The 24,933-nt window shown below is 45.4% G+C and overlaps 1 protein-coding gene across 7 annotated transcripts; it reads right to left on the reverse strand.

Annotated features, from left to right (window-relative positions):
- Nucleotides 1-1,803: 1,803 nt before the first annotated feature.
- HMGN3 (high mobility group nucleosomal binding domain 3) lies at nucleotides 1,804-23,084 on the reverse strand. 7 transcript variants are annotated; one of them, XM_063916857.1, is made up of 7 exons: nucleotides 22,640-23,084; nucleotides 19,524-19,574; nucleotides 4,776-4,805; nucleotides 3,507-3,557; nucleotides 2,839-2,949; nucleotides 2,558-2,739; nucleotides 1,804-2,351 (listed from the first exon to the last, which is right to left on the reverse strand). In XM_063916857.1, the coding sequence occupies exons 1-6, from the start codon at nucleotides 22,652-22,654 to the stop codon at nucleotides 2,605-2,607; spliced, it is 393 nt and encodes a 130-aa protein (XP_063772927.1). In that variant the 5' UTR covers nucleotides 22,655-23,084; the 3' UTR covers nucleotides 1,804-2,351; nucleotides 2,558-2,604. The 7 variants fall into 7 exon arrangements, with proteins under 7 accessions (XP_063772927.1, XP_063772926.1, XP_063772928.1 ...); XM_063916856.1 differs by having other exon boundaries at nucleotides 2,839-2,952; nucleotides 22,640-23,077; XM_063916858.1 differs by having other exon boundaries at nucleotides 2,640-2,739; nucleotides 2,839-2,952; nucleotides 22,640-23,074.
- Between the last annotated feature and the right edge of the window lie 1,849 nt (nucleotides 23,085-24,933).

Raw genomic sequence — 24,933 nt, forward strand, 5'->3', positions numbered from 1 at the left:
ATGGTCCTTTCAGGAACCCCAGCATCCACTTAGGACGATAGAGAAACTACGGTAGTTTTTTCACATCCCACATAATACCCTCTTTTGTGGTACTTGTAGTATCAGAAATATGTAACACCTCCTTCATTGCCTTTAACGTGTGGCCCTAATAAGGAATACGTTTGTTTATTCACCGTCGACACTGGATTCAGTGTCCCTGTCTGTGTCGACCGACTAAAGTAAACGGGCGTTTTAAAACCCCTGACGGTGTTTTTGAGACGTCTGGACCGGTACTAATTGTTTGTCGGCCGTCTCATGTCGTCAACCGACCTTGCAGCGTGTTGACATTATCACGTAATTTCCTAAATAAGCCATCCATTCCGGTGTCGACTCCCTAGAGAGTGACATCACCATTACAGGCAATTGCTCCGCCTCCTCACCAACATCGTCCTCATACATGTCGACACACACGTACCGACACACAGCACACACACAGGGAATGCTCTGATAGAGGACAGGACCCACTAGCCCTTTGGAGAGACAGAGGGAGAGTTTACCAGCACACACCAAAAACGCTATAATTATATAGGGACAACCTTATATAAGTGTTTTCCCTTATAGCATCTTTTTTATATATTTCTAACGCCAATTTAGTGCCCCCCCTCTCTGTTTTAACCCTGTTTCTGTAGTGCAGTGCAGGGGAGAGCCTGGGAGCCTTCCCTCCAGCCTTTCTGTGAGGGAAAATGGCGCTGTGTGCTGAGGAGATAGGCCCCGCCCCTTTTTCGGCGGCCTCGTCTCCCGCTCTTAACGGATTCTGGCAGGGGTTAAATATCTCCATATAGCCTCCGGAGGCTATATGTGAGGTATTTTTAGCCAAAATAGGTATTCATTTGACTCCCAGGGCGCCCCCCTCCCAGCGCCCTGCACCCTCAGTGACTGCCGTGTGAAGTGTGCTGAGAGGAAAATGGCGCACAGCTGCAGTGCTGTGCGCTACCTTTAGAAGACTGAGGAGTCTTCTGCCGCCGATTCTGGACCTCTTCTTACTTCAGCATCTGCAAGGGGGCCGGCGGCAAGGCTCCGGTGACCATCCAGGCTGTACCTGTGATCGTCCCTCTGGAGCTGATGTCCAGTAGCCAAGAATCCAATCCATCCTGCACGCAGGTGAGTTCACTTCTTCTCCCCTAAGTCCCTCGTTGCAGTGATCCTGTTGCCAGCAGGACTCACTGTAAAATAAAAAACCTAAGCTAAACTTTTCTAAGCAGCTCTTTAGGAGAGCCACCTAGATTGCACCCTTCTCGGCCGGGCACAAAAATCTAACTGGCTTGGAGGAGGGTCATAGGGGGAGGAGCCAGTGCACACCACCTGATCGGAAAGCTTTACTTTTGTGCCCTGTCTCCTGCGGAGCCGCTATTCCCCATGGTCCTTTCAGGAACCCCAGCATCCACTAGGACGATAGAGAAATTATGTATCAATTCCGCCCTAGTACAAGACCTCTATTACCAGTGAACGTTAACAGATGACCTGTTCACAAAAACCTTGACAAACTGCCAGCCTTACAAATTGAAGTTACTTTGTGTACAGTTGGCTATTTTACATAAGTGCATATTGTAGCATCTTTTCTGTGTTGCAGAGCTGGACAAAGACAAATCTGGATGCATGTGAAAGCTTTGAGACTGCAGCATTTCCTTAAACCAAATCGGAGGAAAAAACAAACAAACCAACCTGCATTAATAGGACACGTGCTGGCCCAGTAATATTTCCCAAGCACAGCTGTATATTTTATAAGGAGTATCTTAATACAGAACAAAATGGGCTAAAACACCATTAAAAGGAACAGTTTATTTTTCAAACTTGAAAACAAAAAATTAAAAAACACAAGAAAAAAACACACAAAAAAAAAACACAAAAAAAAAAACCAGCAGATGGTCACAATTTAGTCATTTTCAAAACCACACAAACTGTAAGTACAAAAGCACCACTAATTATTGCTGTAGAAAATGGCATGGAAAGATTTAGATACACAGTAAAAAAACAAAAACCATTGCTGTAAGCACAAGACCGGTTTCTTAAAAGCAATAAAAGATATGTAAAATAGCCTCAAGCACACCACTAATGCTATTTTTTTTTTTATTTATATTTTTTTTTAAACTCGCAGACAATGAGAAAAATCAAATCGGCAAAGCATGAACAAGAAAATGTTCATTATATATATGTAAAAGTTAAACTACCGTAGTCCTAAAAAAATTAGCCTTTACAAAATACTTGAGAAAAATATTTTTTTTTCTTAAAGTTCTTCAAGAGGTACGTAAAATCAACGAAAGTTTTCCATGACCAGTTTATTCTTTGACACCCACTGCTTCAATTTTCTGTGCCTGTGTGATAAAACAAAGAATCATGGTTATTTCCTACATTAGATCCGTGACCTCCAACCCTGGCACCTACAGTACTCGAGTGTTTTTACTGTAAAAAAAAAAATGCTTCTGTAATAGTTGTGAACATTTATATAAAAAGGCCCTTTTTTATGCAAACTGCAGTTAAACTTGCTATGCTTTAATTTAATAAACTCAAGAAGCCTTACCTGGAAGTTTAGCTTCCACACAGAAATAGCACCACACTACTAGCTTTCTATGCACTGCACACAATAACATGATCTACCATACCCTTAACCTTCACTGTTTCAATCTGCCCTTTTATTGACAGTGTGCTGGGCAGGGCACCTCTGGATGTGGAAACATTAACAGTTGAGCGAGAGATGCGAATCTGTAATATTATGGGCAATAAAAAGAAGCATTATGAACATGCAATCAATGGCTGTATGACTGTAAAGAACACCACCACTGACTCATCTTTGAAATGTACCTCATCAATTCTATTTTCACCATTTTCAGATGGAGCAGTACCTTCCTTTCCAGCTTCTTGTTTTTCTTCCTTCTTCCCTTTAGCACCTTTGTTTGCCTTTGTTCCTGGCTCCTTCTTAAAGAAAACCCACACAAGAATAAATTAATACATTTCAAGATGTTTTCATGATGGCTATAAATGTAAAAATATATATACGATTTGTCTAGTGTAGCGGTCAAATGAAACTAAAATCTAAGTATAGCAACAGGTTCTTTACTACTCTCGCAACATCTTGGGGTGATTAAATATGGCAGACATTTCAAGAGAGCCGAGAACAGTTAATGCTCTGGAATCGCTTGTTGCATGATATTACAGCAGGCCAATTAAATAATGCCATACAGAGTATAAGAAAATGTTAAAAGAAAATGTTAAAAAAATAAAAATAAATAAAAAATAGAAGGGCGGCTGCATTTACACTTCAGACAAATTTACTAGCTAACACACGTTTTTCCCAATACGGAAATTGCAATTGTCATCTAATATTACTAAAATTAATAGGTCAATTTGCAAAGAGCCACAACTGAAGTCTAATCAGGTGAATCAGATTTCAGCATTTGTCTGGACATGCTGTAAAGAATATATAGTATTTTTTTTTTTATATTATTTAGGCAGGAGAAAGGAACCTTTACCTTGGCTGCAGCTTTTTTTGGTTTTGCTTCAGGTTTAGTAGGGGCAGGTTTCTGAAAATAAGTAGAACTAAAATATCAGTAAACACACACTAACTGAAGTTATAAGCGTAACACAGTAATTGGGCGGGATTCAAATCTTTTATTGTCCCTGATCTCCCATCCAAAGTGACAGGAGATCGTGGGGCGATATTCTATGGCCCCGTTATCGCGCCCATAAGAGACGGGTTTAGCCGCGTAAAGCAGCTAAACCCGACTAAGTCATGGGCGCGATCGCGAAAAGTCCCGTTCGGGCATCCAAATGGGTCACATTTTTCGTGCATTTTAGCTCACCACCCCAGGGATGGCAAGCTGAAATGCTGATATCGCGCCCATCGGCAGTAACATTTGAATACTGCCGGTGGGCGCGATGGGGGCGGGAGGGCAGCTGTAAGTTTTGAACCCCGCCCATTGAGTGAATACAGCTAGAAATACTACCCCCTACCACATTATCTTACATAATACACTAAAGTGTTACTTTCGTACAATAGCCACATTTTTTACAATGCCAAAGGCTGGAGAGCTCTCCCCTCTCAAAAAATAAAATAAACTACAGCTATACACATTCCACAAATAGTTGCTATTTTGAGACAACGCTGACAGTACATAGATTAAGTTGTATAACTGGGTAAATAAGTAATCATAACGGCTTATAGCCACAGACATTAATAGCACATATTGCCATAATTAGGGCTTGGTCACAATCATGCACTGGGTAGATAAGAAAGAGGTTTTGTGGTATACTACATAAAAACCATCTCCTGCACACCCCAAATACAATGATGTGAATGAGCCTTCAGAGAATAATATTGTCCTTGTATGCGACAACAGAATCAGTTCTACTGTTTGCATACAATTATAGCTACAAAGACCGTTTTGGATATAAGAGCAGGTAAAAAAATAACAAAAAAAAATAAAAAAAATGTGTATGTCCGTTTCTCAAACGCGGTCCTCAAGGCACCCCAATGGTCCAGGTTTTAGGAATATCCATACTTTGCTACAGGTGACTTAATTAGCACCACAGTCAATTTGATTTAATCATTTGTTCAGAGTCATGGGTAAACATAAAACCTGGACCATTGGGGACCCTCAAGGACAGTGTTTGAGAAACTGACATGTACACTTTTACAAAACCTCTGTGGACAATATAATTCAAGATAGCATTTTAGAAACAGAATTGATATGCTTGCAAAAGAGCTATCAACTCAATACAGACTTCAGCTAAATACTTACCGACGACAATCTTGCTGATCTTCTGGTTGGCTAAAAAAAAAAAAAAAAAAAAAAAGAAGAATATTCAGAAACATTAGGATATACAATATAGATAAAGGTTTTGCTTAAACAATACGAGAGAGAGGGAGAAAATCCATAACATATGGGGGGGGGGGGGGGGGGGGGAGAGAAGAGGACAGATTTAATACCGGAATAGCACTGGCCCTGCAAGTTCTCCCTCATACCCATCCAGAGGTGCAAAGGAAAGCATGCAATGCCAGTCCTACTGTATATGGCAAGTATATGCACATCTGCAGTACATACTGTTCAGTTGAATTCCCCCATAGTAGGTTTGGACAGATTTCATTAAAAGTACAGTTACCGCATCAATCCCATCACTCATAACTGCCTCTAACTTTGCTTCACTGCAGTTATTTCTAATTATGCCAATAGATTAATGTCCCTCATATCCTTTATTAATGTTTCTTCCAGACAAATTTGTTACCATTATTGTGCATAATTTCAAACAGAGCATTAACATTTTAGCTTACACAAAACTATTTCTTTCAAATGTTTACATTCTATAATGCCAACACATAAGACCAGGGGTGGGCAAAATACAGCCCGCGGGCCGGATGCAGCTCACGAACTGAACCTGCCCGGCCCACTCCCTCCCATCAGTGTGCAAAGACAAGCGGCCCGAGGGAGGCTGGTAACTTTGTCTGGGTAGGTGGGGAGCTGATTATTTGGTCCAGGGACTGGGAGAAGGGCAGCTGAAAGTTTTGTCCAGGGAGGGGATAGACGGAGGGAAGATGATAACTTATGTAGCCCATACACTTGTGAGATACCAGGTACAATCCTTCGATTTCGACCGCATTTGTGTGATAAATAGAAGGATTCTATGCACATTTTAGGTAACATGCGACGCAATGTCACAATATTTTCTGTGCGGCCCTCGAGTACTCGCTGGAAAGTGTTAAGTGGCCCCCCAGATGAAATAATTGCCCACCCCTGCATAAGACAGTAGTGCAGTGTACACACTAGCCGACAGATCAGCATTCCAGCCAATCTGCCAGTGCACACACTTACTGCTCGACGTCCGATGTGTTGTGCCTGACGTTACAACTGGGCGGGCATTTATATGCCCGCCCTGTTTATAAGGTCACCCACAGGCAGCCTCTGCAGCAAGTGTACAGGCAGTCTGGAGATCAGCCATACACAGCATGATTTGCCAATATATCTGCCATTCTGCAGGGATGAAGCGGTTTGTAGGTGAACAACGCCATTCACATACATATCAGGGGGTGCAGACCAGTCCACAATATATAAGCCAGTGTATACCCAGCTTAGGAACTCAGTGATGAATTGAAAACGTTACACAATAATAGAACAAATGCAGAAACATGCGAGTAGCAACTGCTTAAGTTATTTTGCATTACCCAGTATAGAACAGATTTTGAATTAAGCAAATGCTTGAGGAATATGCTAAATATGATCAAGTAAAGAAGAACCGGCATTGGCAAGGGATGGAGGAACAAGGGAGTGGGGGACTGAGATTCACCCAAAATGGGTTTTACACAAACTAATGCAATCAAACTGAAAATGAATGGGGGTAGCATAGTTTGAAACAAAATGACTTAAAAAGGTTTCCTAAATCCTGAAAGCAGAAAAAATAAATAAAGGGGATGGATGATTAAATGTGAAACAGACGCCGCGAGGGAGAGAATTTTTGAAATTTGTTAACATATGCAGTGATTTTAATTTTTTAAAATCACAGCCAGCTGCAAGATTTGTGGGTGGGAGTCAGGGAGCTTTGAATTAGAACCTATGTGGTATCTAGCAGCATTGTGGGTTCACTGGTTTTCCTAAAGTTTCGATGAGGAGCCTCAGGAAGAAGGACCATGGGATTTTAAGAATTATAACATTGGTCACCTTGTTTAGAAGGGCTGTGATTTAATCCCAGAAGGCAGAGGGAGGCTCAAACGGAAATCCATTGTAAGTGCCCTTATTGTTGGTGCCGCAAATGCGTTAACCAATAGCTCCAGGCACTTTCCTGTAACCTATGGATTAACGTGCAGTAGCTGCAGTTTTACAAGATGAGGACAAGCTGTTGGAATAGCCTCAGACGTAAAAGCCAAACATTTTACTTATGCTGTAAATTAACAAGGCTAATTGAACCCAGCCCTTAAAAAATAAATACAAAATAATAAGATTTTACTTACCGATAAATCTATTTCTCGGAGTCCGTAGTGGATGCTGGGGTTCCTGAAAGGACCATGGGGAATAGCGGCTCCGCAGGAGACAGGGCACAAAAAGTAAAGCTTTTTCCGATCAGGTGGTGTGCACTGGCTCCTCCCCCTATGACCCTCCTCCAGACTCCAGTTAGGTACTGTGCCCGGACGAGCGTACACAATAAGGGAGGATTTTGAATCCCGGGTAAGACTCATACCAGCCACACCAATCACACCGTACAACTTGTGATCTAAACCCAGTTAACAGTATGATAACAGCGGAGCCTCTGAAAGATGGCTTCCTTCAACAATAACCCGAATTAGTTAACAATAACTATGTACAATTTATGCAGATAATCCGCACTTGGGATGGGCGCCCAGCATCCACTACGGACTCCGAGAAATAGATTTATCGGTAAGTAAAATCTTATTTTCTCTATCGTCCTAGTGGATGCTGGGGTTCCTGAAAGGACCATGGGGATTATACCAAAGCTCCCAAACGGGCGGGAGAGTGCGGATGACTCTGCAGCACCGAATGAGAGAACTCCAGGTCCTCCTTAGCCAGAGTATCAAATTTGTAAAATTTTACAAACGTGTTCTCCCCTGACCACGTAGCTGCTCGGCAAAGTTGTAATGCCGAGACCCCTCGGGCAGCCGCCCAAGATGAGCCCACCTTCCTTGTGGAGTGGGCCTTTACAGATTTAGGCTGTGGCAGGCCTGCCACAGAATGTGCAAGTTGGATTGTGCTACAGATCCAACGAGCAATCGTCTGCTTAGACGCCGGAGCACCCATCTTGTTGGGTGCATACAATATAAACAACGAGTCAGATTTTCTGACTCCAGCTGTCCTTGCAATATATATTTTTAATGCTCTGACAACGTCCAGTAACTTGGAGTCCTCCAAGTCACTTGTAGCCGCAGGCACTACAATAGGCTGGTTCAGATGAAATGCTGACACCACCTTAGGGAGAAAATGCGGACGAGTCCGCAGTTCTGCCCTGTCCGAATGGAAAATCAGATATGGGCTTTTGTAAGATAAAGCTGCCAATTCTGACACTCTCCTGGCAGAAGCCAGGGCTAGAAGCATGGTCACTTTCCATGTGAGATATTTCAAATCCACCTTTTTTAGTGGTTCAAACCAATGAGATTTGAGGAAATCCAAAACCACATTGAGATCCCACGGTGCCACTGGAGGCACCACAGGAGGCTGTATATGCAGCACTCCCTTAACAAAGGTCTGGACTTCAGGGACTGAAGCCAATTCTTTTTGAAAGAAAATCGACAGGGCCGAAATTTGAACCTTAATAGATCCCAATTTGAGACCCATTGACAATCCTGATTGCAGGAAATGTAGGAATCGACCCAGTTGAAATTCCTCCGTCGGAGCACTCCGATCTTCGCACCACGCAACATATTTTCGCCAAATTCGGTGATAATGTTGCACGGTTACTTCCTTCCTTGCTTTAATCAAAGTAGGAATGACTTCTTCCTTTAGGATCCGGCGTTCAACCGCCATGCCGTCAAACGCAGCCGCGGTAAGTCTTGAAACAGACAGGGACCCTGCTGAAGCAAGTCCCTCCTTAGAGGTAGAGGCCACGGATCTTCCGTGATCATCTCTTGAAGTTCCGGGTACCAAGTCCTTCTTGGCCAATCCGGAACCACTAGTATCGTTCTTACGCCTCTTTGCCGTATAATTCTCAATACTTTTGGTATGAGAGGCAGAGGAGGAAACACATACACCGACTGGTACACCCAAGGCGTTACCAGCGCGTCCACAGCTATTGCCTGCGGATCTCTTGACCTGGCGCAATACCTGTCCAGTTTTTTGTTGAGGCGAGACGCCATCATGTCCACCATTGGTCTTTCCCAACGGGTTACCAGCATGTGGAAGACTTCTGGATGAAGTCCCCACTCTCCCGGGTGAAGATCGTGTCTGCTGAGGAAGTCTGCTTCCCAGTTGTCCACTCCCGGGATGAACACTGCTGACAGTGCTATCACATGATTCTCTGCCCAGCGAAGAATCCTTGCAGCTTCTGCCATTGCACTCCTGCTTCTTGTGCCGCCCTGTCTGTTCACATGGGCGACTGCCGTGATGTTGTCCGACTGGATCAACACCGGTTTTCCCTGAAGCAGAGGTTCTGCCTGGCTTAGAGCATTGTATATTGCTCTTAGTTCCAGAATGTTTATGTGAAGAGACGTTTCCAGGCTCGTCCATACTCCCTGGAAGTTTCTTCCTTGTGTGACTGCTCCCCAGCCTCTCAGGCTGGCGTCCGTGGTCACCAGGATCCAATCCTGTATGCCGAATCTGCGGCCCTCCAATAGATGAGCACTCTGCAACCACCACAGAAGAGACACCCTTGTCCTTGGAGACAGGGTTATCCGCAGGTGCATCTGAAGATGCGACCCTGACCATTTGTTCAACAGATCCCTTTGGAAAATTCTTGCGTGGAATCTGCCGAATGGAATTGCTTCGTAAGAAGCCACCATTTTTCCCAGGACTCTTGTGCATTGATGTACAGACACCTTTCCTGGTTTTAGGAGGTTCCTGACAAGCTCGGATAACTCCTTGGCTTTTTCCTCCGGGAGAAAAACCTTTTTCTGAACCGTGTCCAGAATCATCCCTAGGAACAGCAGACGAGTTGTCGGCATTAACTGGGATTTTGGAATATTCAGAATCCACCCGTGCTGTTTTAGCACTTCCTGAGACAGTGCTAATCCCATCTCTAGCTGTTCTCTGGACCTCGCCCTTATTAGGAGATCGTCCAAGTATGGGATAATTAATACGCCTTTTCTTCGAAGAAGAATCATCATCTCGGCCATTACCTTTGTAAAGATCCGAGGTGCCGTGGACAATCCGAACGGCAGCGTCTGAAACTGATAGTGACAGTTTTGTACAACGAACCTGAGGTACCCCTGGTGTGAGGGGTAAATTGGAACGTGGAGATACGCATCCTTGATGTCCAAGGATACCATAAAGTCCCCCTCTTCCAGGTTCGCTATCACTGCTCTGAGTGACTCCATTTTGAACTTGAACTTCTTTATGTACAGGTTCAAGGACTTCAGATTTAGAATAGGCCTTACCGAGCCATCCGGCTTCGGTACCACAAAAAGAGTGGAATAATACCCCTTCCCTTGTTGCAGAAGAGGTACCTTGACTATCACCTGCTGAGAGTACAGCTTGTGAATGGCTTCCAACACCGTCTCCCTTTCGGAGGGGGACGTTGGTAAAGCAGACTTCAGGAAACGGCGAGGTGGATCCGTCTCTAATTCCAACCTGTATCCCTGAGATATTATCTGCAGGATCCAGGGATCTACTTGCGAGTGAGCCCCCCCCCACGGTCCCCGAGTCCGCTTGAGAAGCCCCAGCGTCATGCTGAGGCTTTTGTAGAAGCCGGGGAGGGCTTCTGATCCTGGGAAGGAGCTGCGTGTTGCTGTCTCTTCCCTCGACCTTTGCCTCGTGGCAGATATGAATAGCCCTTTGCTCTCTTATTTTTAAAGGAACGAAAGGGCTGCGGTTGAAAAGTCGGTGCCTTTTTCTGTTGGGGAGTGACTTGAGGTAGAAAGGTGGATTTCCCGGCTGTAGCCGTGGCCACCAAATCTGATAGACCGACTCCAAATAACTCCTCCCCTTTATACGGCAAAACTTCCATATGCCGTTTTGAATCCGCATCGCCTGTCCACTGTCGCGTCCATAAAGCTCTTCTGGCCGAAATGGACATAGCACTTACCCGTGATGCCAGTGTGCATATATCCCTCTGTGCATCACGCATATAAAGAAATGCATCCTTTATTTGTTCTAACGACAGTAAAATATTGTCCCTGTCCAGGGTATCAATATTTTCAATCAGGGATTCTGACCAAACTACCCCCGCACTGCCCATCCAGGCAGTCGCTACAGCTGGTCGTAGTATAACACCTGCATGTGTGTATATACTTTTTTGGATATTTTCCATCCTCCTATCTGATGGATCTTTAAGTGCGGCCGTCTCAGGAGAGGGTAACGCCACTTGTTTAGATAAGCGTGTTAGCGCCTTGTCCACCCTAGGAGGTGTTTCCCAGCGCTCCCTAACCTCTGGCGGGAAAGGGTATAATGCCAATAATTTCTTTGAAATTATCAGCTTTTTATCAGGGGCAACCCACGCTTCATTACACACGTCATTTAGTTCTTCTGATTCAGGAAAAACTATAGGTAGTTTTTTCATACCCCACATAATACCCTGTTTAGTGGTACCTGTAGTATCAGCTAAATGTAACGCCTCCTTCATTGCCAAAATCATATAACGTGTGGCCCTACTGGAAAATACGGTTGATTCGTCACCGTCACCACTGGAGTCATCGCCTGTGTCTGGGTCTGTGTCGACCGACTGAGGCAAAGGGCGTTTCATAGCCCCTGACGGTGTTTGAGTCGCCTGGACAGGCACTAATTGATTGTCCGGCCGTCTCATGTCGTCAAACGACTGCTTTAGCGTGTTGACACTATCCCGTAGTTCCATAAATAAAGGCATCCATTCTGGTGTCGACTCCCTAGGGGGTGACATCCTCATATTTGGCAATTGCTCCGCCTCCACACCAATATCGTCCTCATACATGTCGACACACACGTACCGACACACAGCAGACACACAGGGAATGCTCCTAACGAAGACAGGACCCACTAGCCCTTTGGGGAGACAGAGGGAGAGTTTGCCAGCACACACCAAAAGCGCTATATATATATCAGGGATAGCCTTATAATAAGTGCTCCCTTATAGCTGCTTTGTTATATCAAAATATCGCCATAAATGTGCCCCCCCCTCTCTGTTTTACCCTGTTTCTGTAGTGCAGTGCAGGGGAGAGACTTGGGAGCCGTCCTGACCAGCGGAGCTGTGAGAGGAAATGGCGCAGTGTGCTGAGGAGATAGGCCCCGCCCCTTTTCCGGCGGGCTCGTCTCCCGCTATTTAGAAAAATTAGGCAGGGGTTAAATATCTCCATATAGCCTCTAGGGCTATATGTGAGGTATTTTTAGCCTTTATAGGTACTCATTTGCCTCCCAGGGCGCCCCCCTCCCAGCGCCCTGCACCCTCAGTGACTGCCGTGTGAAGTGTGCTGAGAGGAAAATGGCGCACAGCTGCAGTGCTGTGCGCTACCTTTAGAAGACTGCAGGAGTCTTCAGCCGCCGATTCTGGACCTCTTCTGATTTCAGCATCTGCAAGGGGGCCGGCGGCGTGGCTCCGGTGACCATCCAGGCTGTACCTGTGATCGTCCCTCTGGAGCTTGATGTCCAGTAGCCAAGAAACCAATCCATCCTGCACGCAGGTGAGTTGACTCCTTCTCCCCTCAGTCCCTCGCTGCAGTGATCCTGTTGCCAGCAGGAATCACTGTAAAATAAAAAACCTAGCTAAACTTTCTCTAAGCAGCTCTTTAGGAGAGCCACCTAGATTGCACCCTTCTCGGCCGGGCACAAAAATCTAACTGGAGTCTGGAGGAGGGTCATAGGGGGAGGAGCCAGTGCACACCACCTGATCGGAAAAAGCTTTACTTTTCGTGCCCTGTCTCCTGCGGAGCCGCTATTCCCCATGGTCCTTTCAGGAACCCCAGCATCCACTAGGACGATAGAGAAATATAGATTAAATATGTGATTACCCTAAAAAATTAAGCAGGTTTCTAGATTTTACAGGCTGATCCTTTAATTCAACATTTAACTCACCATGATCAGGTATGTGACACTTAAGTTAAAAGAAAAGGCTCAAACATTCTATTTAATTAACACTATGGTACTATGCAGGCTGTATTTGTGCGCTCTAAATTACAAGAGACTAATAGGCCCTACACACTGGCCGACATCAGTCAAAGATATGAACGATCTCGTTCATAAATGAACGAGATACCGTTCATATCTTTGAGTGCGGCGGCTCCAGCGATGAACGATGCGCAGCCCCGCGCTCGTTCATCGCTGGTCCCGACGGCTGTACATGCAGGCCAATATGGACGATCTCGCCCATATTTGCCTGCACTTCAATGCAGGCGGGCGACGGGGGGAGTGAAGAAACTTCACTCCCCCCGTCACTGCCCCTCCGCCGTCGGGTCGGCCGTATCCGCCGTCGGGCAGCTCGGCCAATGTGTAGGGCCCTTAAGGGGGACATGTACTAAGCAGTAATAAAAGTGAAGAAGTTGCCCAAGGCAACCAATCAGCATTGATGTAACATTTCTAATTTGCATACTTTAAAAGTATACAGAGCAGATGATTGGTTGCCATGGGCAACTTCTCCACTGGTTCCCTTCTCCACTTTTATCACTGCTTAGTACATGTCCCCCTAAGGGAGAATCAAATTAGCTACTGTAAATTAACACGGGCCGCTATTTGATCCCCCGGTGACATTCAATTAATCCTTAAATTAAGCCTGCACTTAAGTAAGGATTGCAAATTCTGCTAATAGCAGAATATGCAATTCTTTTGTTTGCATGCTGGAGGCTGCCCATCGCAGGGCAAGGAAGCCCAGCTCCCCCCCCCCCCCCCGATCGCCTCTTGCCTGATTGACAGGCAGAGGCGATCGCATTTTCTGCGACCCCCGCAGAAAATGCATGCGCAGGACAGCTCGCATCTTTTTGTAATTTTTGCGGTTGGATCGCGTTTTGCAATCCAACCTGAATTAGGCTCTTTATACGAATTTCTTTTTGCTTCTGCCGCTTTCGGTATTCTATGGGCGATATTCAATCGTGTGTGTGTGCGTGTTTGTGGGAGATGTTTAGTGAGATGGACATGATGTGCCATTCCAAAACAGCATTTCTCTATCGTCCTAAGTGGATGCTGGGGTTCCTGAAAGGACCATGGGGAATAGCGGCTCCGCAGGAGACAGGGCACAAAAAAGTAAAGCTTTTACCAGATCAGGTGGTGTGCACTGGCTCCTCCCCCTATGACCCTCCTCCAGACTCCAGTTAGATTTTGTGCCCGAACGAGAAGGGTGCAATCTAGGTGGCTCTCCTAAAGAGCTGCTTAGAGAAAGTTTAGCTTAGGTTTTTTACTTTACAGTGAGTCCTGCTGGCAACAGGATCACTGCAACGAGGGACTTAGGGGAGAAGTAGTGAACTCACCTGCGTGCAGAGTGGATTTGCTGCTTGGCTACTGGACACTAGCTCCAGAGGGACGATCACAGGTACAGCCTGGATGGTCACCGGAGCCGCGCCGCCGGCCCCCTGGCAGACGCTGAAGAGAGAAGAGGTCCAAAATCGGCGGCTGAAGACTCCTGAGTCTTCATAAAGGTAGCGCACAGCACTGCAGCTGTGCGCCATTTTCCTCTCAGCACACTTCACACAACAGTCACTGAGGGTGCAGAGCGCTGGGGGGGGCGCTCTGAGAGGCAAATAAAAACCTTATTAGAGGCAAAAAATACCTCACATATAGCCCACAGAGGCTATATGGAGATATTTAACCCCTGCCTAACTTCAAAAATAGCGGGAGACGAGCCCGCCGAAAAAGGGGCGGGGCCTATCTCCTCAGCACACAGCGCCATTTTCTCTCACAGAAAAGCTGGAGAGAAGGCTCCCAGGCTCTCCCCTGCACTGCACTACAGAAACAGGGTTAAAACAGAGAGGGGGGGCACTGATTTTGGCGATATTGTATATATATATATAAAAGATGCTATAAGGGAGAAACACTTATATAAGGTTGTCCCTATATAATTATAGCGTTTTTGGTGTGTGCTGGCAGACTCTCCCTCTGTCTCCCCAAAGGGCTAGTGGGTCCTGTCCTCTGTCAGAGCATTCCCGGTGTGTGTGCTGTGTGTCGGTACGTGTGTGTCGACATGTATGAGGACGATGTTGGTGAGGAGGCGGAGAAATTGCCTGTAATGGTGATGTCACTCTCTAGGGAGTCGACACCGGAATGGATGGCTTATTTAGAGAATTACGTGAGAATGTCAACACGCTGCAAGGTCGGTTGACGACATGAGACGGCCGACAATCTATTAGGACCGGTCCAGGCGTCTCAGAAACACCGTCAGGGGTTTTTAAAAAAACGCCCATTTACCTCAGTCGGTCGACACAGACACAGACACGGACACTGAATACAGTGTCGACGGTGAATAAACAAACGTATTTCTCATTAGGGCCACACGTTAAGGGCAATGAAGGAGGTGTTACGTGTTTCTGATACTACAAGTACCACAAGAAAGGGTATTATGTGGGAGTGAAAAAACTACCTGTAGTTTTTCCTGAATCAGATAAAATAAAATGAAGTGTGTGATGATGCGTAGGGTTACCCCGATAGCAAATATTGGCGTTATACCCTTTCCCGCCAGAAATTAGGGTACGTTGGGAAACACCCCTTAGGGTGATAAGGCGCTCACACGCTTATCAAGTGGCGTTACCGTCTCCAGATACGGCCGCCCTCAAGGAGCCAGCTGATAGGAAGCTGGAAAAATATCCTAAAAAGTATATACACACATACGGTGGTTATACTGCGACCAGCGATCGCCATCAGCCTGGAGATGCAGTGCTGGGTTGGCTTGGTCGGATTCCCTGACTAAAAATATTTTATTCATGTACAGCATTTAATAGGATGCATTCTATATATATGTATGTGAGATGCACAGAGGGATATTTGCTCTCTGGCATCAAGATAAGTGCGTTGTCCATATCTCCCAGAAGATGTCAGGGACACGACAGTGGTCAGGTGATACAGATCCCATACGGCAGATGGAAGTATTGCTGTATAAAGGGAAGGAGTTATTTGGGGGTCGGTCCATCGGACCTGGGGACCACAGCAACAGCTGGGAAATCCAACCTTTTTTACCCCAAGTTACATCTCAGCTAAAAAAGACACCGTCTTTTCAGCCTCAATCTTTCCTTTCCCATGAGGGCATGCAGGCAAAAGGCCAGTCATATCTGCCCAGACATAGAGGTAAGGGAAGTAGACTGCAGCAGGCAGCCCTTTCCCAGGAAAAGAAGCCCTCCACCGCGTCTGCCAAGTCCTCAGCATGACGCTGGGGCCGTGCAAGCGGACTCAAGGTGGGGGGGTAGTCTCAAGAGTCTCAGGGCGCAGTGGGATCACTCGCAAGTTGACCCCTAGATCGTACGAGTATTATCCCAGGGGTAAAGATTGGAGAGTCGAGACATCTTCTCCTCGCAGGTTCCTGAAGTCTGCTTTACCAACGGCTCCCTCCGACAGGGAGGCAGCATTGGAAACAATTCACAAGCTGTATATCCAGCAGGTGATAATCAAAGTACCCCTCCTACGACAAGGAAAAGGGTATTATTTTTCCACACTATATTGTGGTACTGAAGCCAGACGGCTTGGTGACACATAGTCTAAATCTAAAATGTTTTGAACACTTACATAAAAGGTTCAAATCGAGATAAAGTCACTCAGAGCAGTGATAGCGAACCGGAAAAAAGGGGACTATATGGTGTCCCTGGACATCAAGGATTACCTCCATGTCCAAAATTTGTCCTTCTCATCAAGGGTACCTCTGGTTCGTGGTACAGAACTGTCAATATCAGTTTCAGACGATGCCGTTTGAATTATCCACGGCACCCCGGGCCTTTTTACCAAGGTAATGGCCGAAAAGATGTTTCTTCAAAGAAAAAAGGCATCTAAATTATCCCTTACTTGCACGACCTAAAAAGGGCAAGTTCCAGAGAACAGTTGGAGGTCGGAAGAGCACTATCTAAAGTAGTTCTTCGACGGCACGACTGGATTCTAAATATTCCAAGAATCGCAGCTGTTTTCCGACGATACGTCTGCTGTTCCTAGGGATGATTCTGGACACGGTTCAGAAAAAGGTTTTTCTTCCCGAGGAAAAAGCCAAGGAGTTATCCGACCTGTCAGGAACCTCCTAAAACCAGGAAAGGTGTCTGTACATCAATGCACAAGAGTCCTGGGAAAAATGGTGGCTTTTTACGAAGCAATTCCATTCGGCAGATTCCATGCAAGAATTTTCCAAAGGGATCTGTTGGACAAATGGTCAGGGTCGCATCCTCAGATGCACCTGCGAATAACCCTGTCGCCAAGGACAAGGGTATATCTTCTGTGGTGGTTGCAAAAGGCTCATCTATTGGAGGGCCGCAGATTCGGCATACAGGATTTGATCCTGGTGACCACGGACGCCAGCCTGAGAGGTTGGGGAGCAGTCACACAAGGAAGAAACTTCCAGGGGGTATGGACGAACCTGGAAAAGTCTCTTCACATAAACATTCTGGTACTAAGAGCAATCTAAAATGCTCTAAGCCAGGCGGAACCACTCCTGCAAGGAAAACCGGTGTTGATTCAGTCGGACAACATCACGGCGGTCGCCCATGTAAACAGACAGGGCGGCACAAGAAGCAGGAGTGCAATGGCAGAAGCTACCAAGATTCTTCGCTGGGCGGAGAATCACGTAATAGCACTGTCAGCAGTGTTCTTCCCGGGCGTGGACAACTGGGAAGCAGACTTCCTCAGCAGACACGATATTCACCCGGGAGAGGGGGGTCTTCATCCAGAAGTCTTCCACATGCTAGTAAACTGTTGGGAAAGACCAATGGTAGACATGATGGCGTCTCGCCTCAACAAGAAACTGGACAAGTATTGCGCCAGGTCAAGAGATCCACAGGCAATAGCTGTGGACGCACTGGTAACACCTTGGGTGTACAAATCAGTATATGTGTTTCCTCCTCTGCCTCTCATACCAAAGGTATTGAAGATTATACGGTGAGGAGGAGTAAGAACAATACTAGTGGCTCCGGATTGGCCAAGAAGGACTTGGTACCCGGAACTTCAAGAGTTGGTCACGGACGACCCGTGCCCTCTGCTTCTGAGAAGGGACCTGCTACAACAGGGTCCCTGTCTCTTTCAAGACTTACCGCGGCTGCGTTTGACGGCATGGCGGTTGAACGCCAGATCCTAAAAGGGAAAGGCATTCCAGAAGAAGTCATTCCTACCTTGATTAAGGCAAGGAAGGAAGTCACCGCGAAACATTATCACCGCATTTGGCGAAAATATGTCGCGTGGTGCGAGGATCGGAGTGTTCCGACGGAGGAATTTCAACTGGGTCGTTTCCTACATTTCCTACAATCAGGATTGTCTATGGGTCTCAAATTGAGATCTATTAAGGTTCAAATTTCGGCCCTGTCAATATTCTTCCAAAAAGAATTGGCCTCAGTTCCTGAGGTACAGACTTTTGTTAAAGGAGTACTGCATATACAGCCTCCTGTGGTGCCTCCGGTGGCACCGTGGGATCTAAATGTAGTTTTAGATTTCCTCAAATCCCATTGGTTTGAACCATTGAAAAAGGTGGATTTTAAATATCTCACATGGAAAGTGACTATGTTACTGGCCCTGGCTTCCGCCAGGAGAGTATCTGAATTGGCGGCTTTATCTTATAAAAGCCCTTATCTAATCTTCCATTCGGATAGGGCAGAACTGAGGACTCGTCCGCATTTTCTCCCTAAGGTGGTATCAGCGTTTCACCTGAACCAACCTATTGTGGTGCCTGCGGCCACTGGCGACTTGGAGGACTCCAAGTTGTTGGACGTTGTCAGAGCCTTAAAAAATATACATTTCAAGGACGGCTGAAGTCAGAAAATCTGACTCGCTGTTGATACTATATGCACCCAACAAGTTGGGTGCCCCTGCTTCTAAGCAGACGATTGCTCGTTGGATTTGTAACACAATTCAACTTGCTCATTCTGTGGCAGGCCTGCCACAGCCTAAATCTGTTAAGGCCCATTCCACAAGGAAGGTGGGCTCATCTTGGGCGGCTGCCCGAGGGGTCTCGGCATTACAATTCTGCCGAGCAGCTACGTGGTCGGGGGAAAACACGTTTGTAAAATTCTACAAATTTGATACCCTGGCAAAAGAGGACTTGGAATTCTCTCATTCGGTGCTGCAGAGTCATCCGCACTCTCCCGCCCGTTTGGGAGCTTTGGTATAATCCCCATGGTCCTTTCAGGAACCCCAGCATCCACTTAGGACGATAGAGAAAATAAGAATTTACTTACCGATAATTCTATTTCTCGGAGTCCGTAGTGGATGCTGGGCGCCCATCCCAAGTGCGGATTATCTGCAATACTGTACATAGTTATTGTTAACAAATTCGGGTTATATTGTTAAGGAGCCATCTTTAAGAGGCTCTTTCTGTTATCATACTGTTAACTGGGTTTAGATCACAAGTTGTACGGTGTGATTGGTGTGGCTGGTATGAGTCTTACCCGGGATTCAAATTGCCTCCCTTATTGTGTACGCTCGTCCGGGCACAGTACCTAACTGGAGTCTGGAGGAGGGTCATAGGGGGAGGAGCCAGTGCACACCACCTGATCTGGTAAAAGCTTTACTTTTTTGTGCCCTGTCTCCTGCGGAGCCGCTATTCCCCATGGTCCTTTCAGGAACCCCAGCATCCACTACGGACTCCGAGAAATAGAATTATCGGTAAGTAAATTCTTATTATTGCACCCCCACAAGTGCAAGGGAATACCTGTGATGTTTGCCATCGTATTCAATTGAATACACCCCATACATATTCATGCACCCTGCCCCCACAACCCCTGTGCTCTATCCGCATAGAATACTAGCAGAAATTACACTTACCTCCTGTTTAGTTACTTTGCCAGCATCCTTGGCATCAGCACCCTCTGGAGACTGCATGAGAAGATACAAAAAGCAATTAGAAACTTATCAAGCTAAACTAGGGAAAGGGAGGGGGGGGGGGGGGGGGGGGCGGTTTGGGGGAGCCCATACACCAGTAAGTCCCCCAAACAGTGTATGTAAGTAGGACTGAAGAGCCTTTTTTCATATGCTCTACTTGCTAAGTTTTGTTGCGCTTTACGAAGCAATATGCTTGCATGCCCGAGAAAAAATAAAGATGCTCAGAGCATCCAATGAGCTTCTGTCATTTTCTAGCACAGCTTGTAAAATGTCATGCTGATTGGCTGCTATGGCCAACTGCACCTCTGTACACCTCTCCAGGATTTGATAAATCTCTGCCATAAATTGTATAGAAGTATGTAGATTGCATTATCTAGATCAGTACTAAAAACTAACTGGCAACAGCTCGCCAAGAATCTTGGACTAGTTATCTAAATGCTACATACAAAGCGTTAAACTCAAAATTCTGCATACCACAATTACAACAGTAAGTCTATATACTTAAGTCACGCAGTTAGCAAGAATGCTGTTGATGCCATTTGCTAGGGGGGAGGGGGACTCTTGTTGAGTGTCAGGTTTCTAACACCACACACATAGCAACATCTGTAATAATGAATTCAAATGTTGTTCATTTGTTTTCCTAAAACAGGGTCCTTGGCAACATGTCATCTAGCAGCAACAGTGGGGCAGATGTACTAAGCCTGGAGAAGTGATAAGTGGAAGGTGATAACACACCAGCCAATCAATCTGGGTTTAAAAAAATTCAAGTTAAGAGCGGATTGGTAGGTGAATAATGCACCAGCCACTTATCCAGGCTTAATACATCTGCCCCAGTGTGCTTTTTACATATTAAGTAGGCAATTTCAAACATAAATCCTATTGTAGGTATTCAGTTAATGGTTTTAATAAAAAATATGCTTAAGCAAAGACACCCATTAAAGAGTAGCTAGGCAAAGTGGAAATAGTTTACATTACAGTCAATATACTGAATAACCAAATACTGGTAAAGCTCTAATTTTCTGTTATGAAAAAAAAAAAAAAATATATATAAAAAAAAAAAAAAAGGGATGAGAACTGTACCATTGCTACAATGTAACTCTGCTCTGTTAGTCGGGCACAGTCCATATATAAAGAATGAACAGGTCACACTCTCAAAGCATTGTTTAGGTCTAGAATTTTACTCAAATGGCAAAAATAATTGACTGAAGAATCCCATGTTCCAGCAGCATTTGTGCTGGAAATGTTAGTGTCCTATGAAACAATGAAAAGAATATAGTACAACAATTACACACTAGAGCTAGAAAAGCCTAGAACCCAGTCTCCATTGTTTAAAGAGAAATAAAAGAATATACCTGAACTACTTTAAATGTTCTAGTGAATGACAGATTGTTTTAATGTGAGTGTAAGAAATGACTAGTTAAAATATCAAATCCATGTGGTCAAAACAGGAGCATAAGACTTATTTACTAACTAATTGGATTTTCAAAACCCACAATTTTGCCAGTAATAGTTAAAAGAGCAGTAATAGTAAATGCAATGCCAGGCTTGCTTTGCATTAAAATAATATTTGCTCTTATAAGCTCATCTACACAAAAATCAAGGGTTTTGATCAGCCATTGCTTAGTAAATATGCCCCTAAATCTCTTCATCAATTTTACTTCTTTATGTTCTACATAAAAGCTGCAAGATTAGTGTAGATTTAAACTACTTTGGCCAGAACTAAAGTAAACACCCATCATGAAAGCTGCAATATAATCCAAAAGCCATATCTCCTGCTCACCAATAAGTCATCTAACCGTTTCCCGCCCATGTAGACCTGAGCACATTAAGCCAATGCTTTTATATGAGAAAGCTTTAATTAGTCCATGTATGTACACAATAGTAAGTAGCATGAAAAGATTGTGAAAAAAAGACTAAACGTCAAAATCAGAACAGGGATATATATATATATATATATATATATATATATATATATATATATATATATATATATATATATATATATATATATATATATCTCTCGCAAAAATAAAATCTGCAATTCACCATAGAGGATTTCAGGGCTTAAATGTAAAAGGATGACAGATGTCCCTGGTGGAGGTTCAAAGGGGCTGGTTAACAAAAGGGTAAGTCTCATCCCTTCTCAAGCACATGTGCCTGCAGTTTTGCGCCAAATTACTCTTTCCCCAAATACTAATGAATCAGGATACAGTAAACGATACAATATACTGACATAAATACGAAAACATAAACATATTAGAATTTCAGAACGCACACACAAGATTGCCTTGCTTTTTTTTTTTTTTTTTTTTTACATATCTAAGACAATAAAGCAGCAGAAAGACAAGAACAAAAGAAAACACTGAAGTTACACACGATCACAAAAAAATTGTAGATGCAATACAGGAGCCCTGACACCTTAAAGTGCTTGAAGATAGAATTACCCTGCTGCCTATGGCTGATCCTAGGTTACATATGGAGAGGACTTGGTGTAACGGACATACACATGGTGACGCTGGGCGCAGTATAGTCACAAGTTGGTCACACTATGCAGATTATTGCACACACAAACTTCCCTGGAATGTGGGGTGAACAGAGCAGCCGTGGATCATGTATCATCGGCCAGCCAGCAGGGTGGAGGCTGGACGGTACTGCAGGCCCACCAGTGCCAGAACTGCTAGTGTGACACGAGTCATGCGGGCTCCAGAAACATGGACGTCACCGCTCTCCCCTCTTTGCAGGAGCCGTCATTGAGCACGGCCAATATTGGATAAAAAAATAATAATAATAATAATAATGGAAGAGGACCCCACCCCCTACATACACCACCCGTACACAAAAAAAAAAAAAGCAGCTTCATAGGGATATGCGAGGCAAATAAACACGGTACGAAGGAGAGAAGGGTGGGGAAAAAAATAAACGAGAGGGGAGAGAAAACGCGCGGTAACCGGGGGGCTCCCCATGCAGACAAAGCGGGGAGAACGCATCGCCACGGGGCCGCCAGGAAAGGGGCGCGGGAATAGGCCGGAGCCCATCGCGATCGGGAAGAGCAGTCTCACCTTTCTTTTGGGCATTGTGGTCTGTGAATAGAGGCTCGGCCTGGCAGCTGGATGGGGACGCAGATTGCTATCGTGCAGCTATAAAGGAAGCACAGTGACTGAAGCCTCACTGCCGCTTTCCGCACAACTACAGTCTCCTCCTCTCCACCTCCAATCCTGGCTCGCTCAGCGACGCGCTGCTCCCATTGGAGGACGCTAGTTTACAAACGTTATGGGCAACGCCCATCCACTGTGTAAACCGCCCAAAGCCATGTCGTAAATGGGCGTGGCGCACACATCCATGACAGCGGTGATTTACTACAGCCACACCTCTCGCCGTGCCCCCACCTCCATCCTACAATGGACCTATAGAGAGGTGGGACTGGGCGACGCTTCAATAGTTCAAATATGATGGAGTGGGCGTCGTCTGCGTGACGTCAGGGTATTGCCGTGGCGGTTGAGGTTCTCTGTAGCCGTTGAAGCATGGCGCTAGCTCCGCCCCACGGCGCGGGTTGGCTGTTTATATTTGAATTGTGTAGTGCGCGCGTTATTTTTCTGTGCTGGTGGCTGAGCCGCCATTTTGCAGCTCAAACGGAAGCGGGGAGAGTTTTTTTGTGCTGAATGATCGTGCAAAATGACGGGCTGCCATGGTCATCGCACAGCCTCTAGCCTCAGCAGCGCTGCTAGCTGTGTATATATGTAGTGGGGAGAAAGTGAAATGTGCTGCGCTTATGTACATTATTGAAAACGAGTATTACAGAGCAAATAGTGTTGGTGTTTAGCGAACAGGCATTATTTGTGACTGCACGGTGGGTTGCTATCGATGATTTGGATTTTTTAACGTGTACACATGTAAATTATGTTTTTGGTTTTTTTTAATAGTCAAATATGGGAAGGGGCACGGAAGGGAAAGGAGAACTATTTTTAAGTAAAATCATGTACATGGCTGAGTCAGGTGAGATGCAATCAGTTCTAGTTACAAAGTTCAAATTCCACAGCAATTACATCTATTAAGAATATACTGTAACACATGGCAGATGAGCAAGTACATAATAAAGGTCCATTGTAATATTGTACATATAAATATACAATGTTTAATCCTCTGTGATGAATTATTCTCTTACTTTGGTGCTGTGCAGGCTAAGCATGGATTAAAACGTAAATTGGGGAATTGTATTGTTTGTGTGCCCAGTCTGCCGTCTGAAGGGACGTTTAGGCCAAGCGGGTCACTTACCACATTTCTGCTCACCAGCTCAAGGGGCTGAAAGCAGAAAATAATACCAGAGGCAGCAGCTGTTTGTCCAGAACGGAGCAACCATTTAATTGCTCTGTCTGGCACTGACGGTGCAAACTTTTGCATTTCGCTAGTATGAATGATTGAATATCACCCAGGACTTGTCAAGTAAGGAAGAAGTTAAGTACACCTCAAAAGTGATGAATTGCCCCATGAGGCAGTTCTATATCTGTATGCCACAAAGACAGTCTATGGGTCTCCTAACGCATTCTGCATCATCCTGCATAAACCGGTGTTAGCTATATACCAGTCAGCAGCGTTTCTAAAGAGGAGGGGACCTGTGTGCAGACTGTGTGTGGGTCCCCTCCTCTCCTGTATCTGTCACCGCTGCTGTTCGCGCTCAGTGCTGAGACTGACACAGTGCCAGAGTCTACAGCGCATGTGCAGGACTCTGAAAAATGGCCGCTGCTCTGTTTTTTTCGGAGTCCTGCGCATGCGCTGTAGACTCTGGCACTGTACCAGAGTCTCTAGCGCTCAGTGCGCTAGCAGCAGCAGTGACGGCTATGGGAGAGGAGGGGGTTCATACACAATCACCGATGGACGCTGGAAAGGTAAGTATAGAAGAAATGGGTTGCAGTGTGGGCCCCGTCCGGACCCAGGAGCCTGTGTGCACCACACACACTAGACCCATTATAGATACGCCAGTGGTTTCCATACTGTCTTCAATCACGGTGCTGTAGAGAAACTGCATTTTTTTTTTCCGTGTCACCCCTTGGATGAAAATAGGATTTGAATTACCTACCGGTAAATCCTTTTCTCGTAGTCCGTAGAGGATACTGGGGTCCACATTAGTACCATGGGGTTTAGATGGGTCCACTAGAGGCCATGGGCACTTTAAGAAATCAATAATGTGGGCTGGCTCCTCCCTCTATGCCCCTCTTACCAGACTCAGTCTAGAAACTGCCTGAGGAGACGGACATATCCTGAGGAAGGATGTAACTGAACAGTGGTGAGATTCGAACCAGCACACACAAACAAGAGGAAAGCCATGCTAACCAAACTGAACGGGAACAGCAACAGC

The sequence above is a fragment of the Pseudophryne corroboree genome, chromosome 4 (assembly GCF_028390025.1).
Source record: "Pseudophryne corroboree isolate aPseCor3 chromosome 4, aPseCor3.hap2, whole genome shotgun sequence".
Taxonomy (NCBI): Eukaryota; Metazoa; Chordata; class Amphibia; order Anura; family Myobatrachidae; genus Pseudophryne; species Pseudophryne corroboree.

Excerpts from the sequence above, each read along its gene's own strand:
- HMGN3 (XM_063916856.1), bottom strand. Across the intron at positions 4,806-19,523 it reads GCAAAGTAACTAAACAGGAG|CCAACCAGAAGATCAGCAAG; the intron begins GTAAGTGTAATT and ends TTTTTTTTTTAG. Across the intron at positions 2,740-2,838 it reads GTGAAAATAGAATTGATGAG|ATTCGCATCTCTCGCTCAAC; the intron begins GTACATTTCAAA and ends ATAATATTACAG.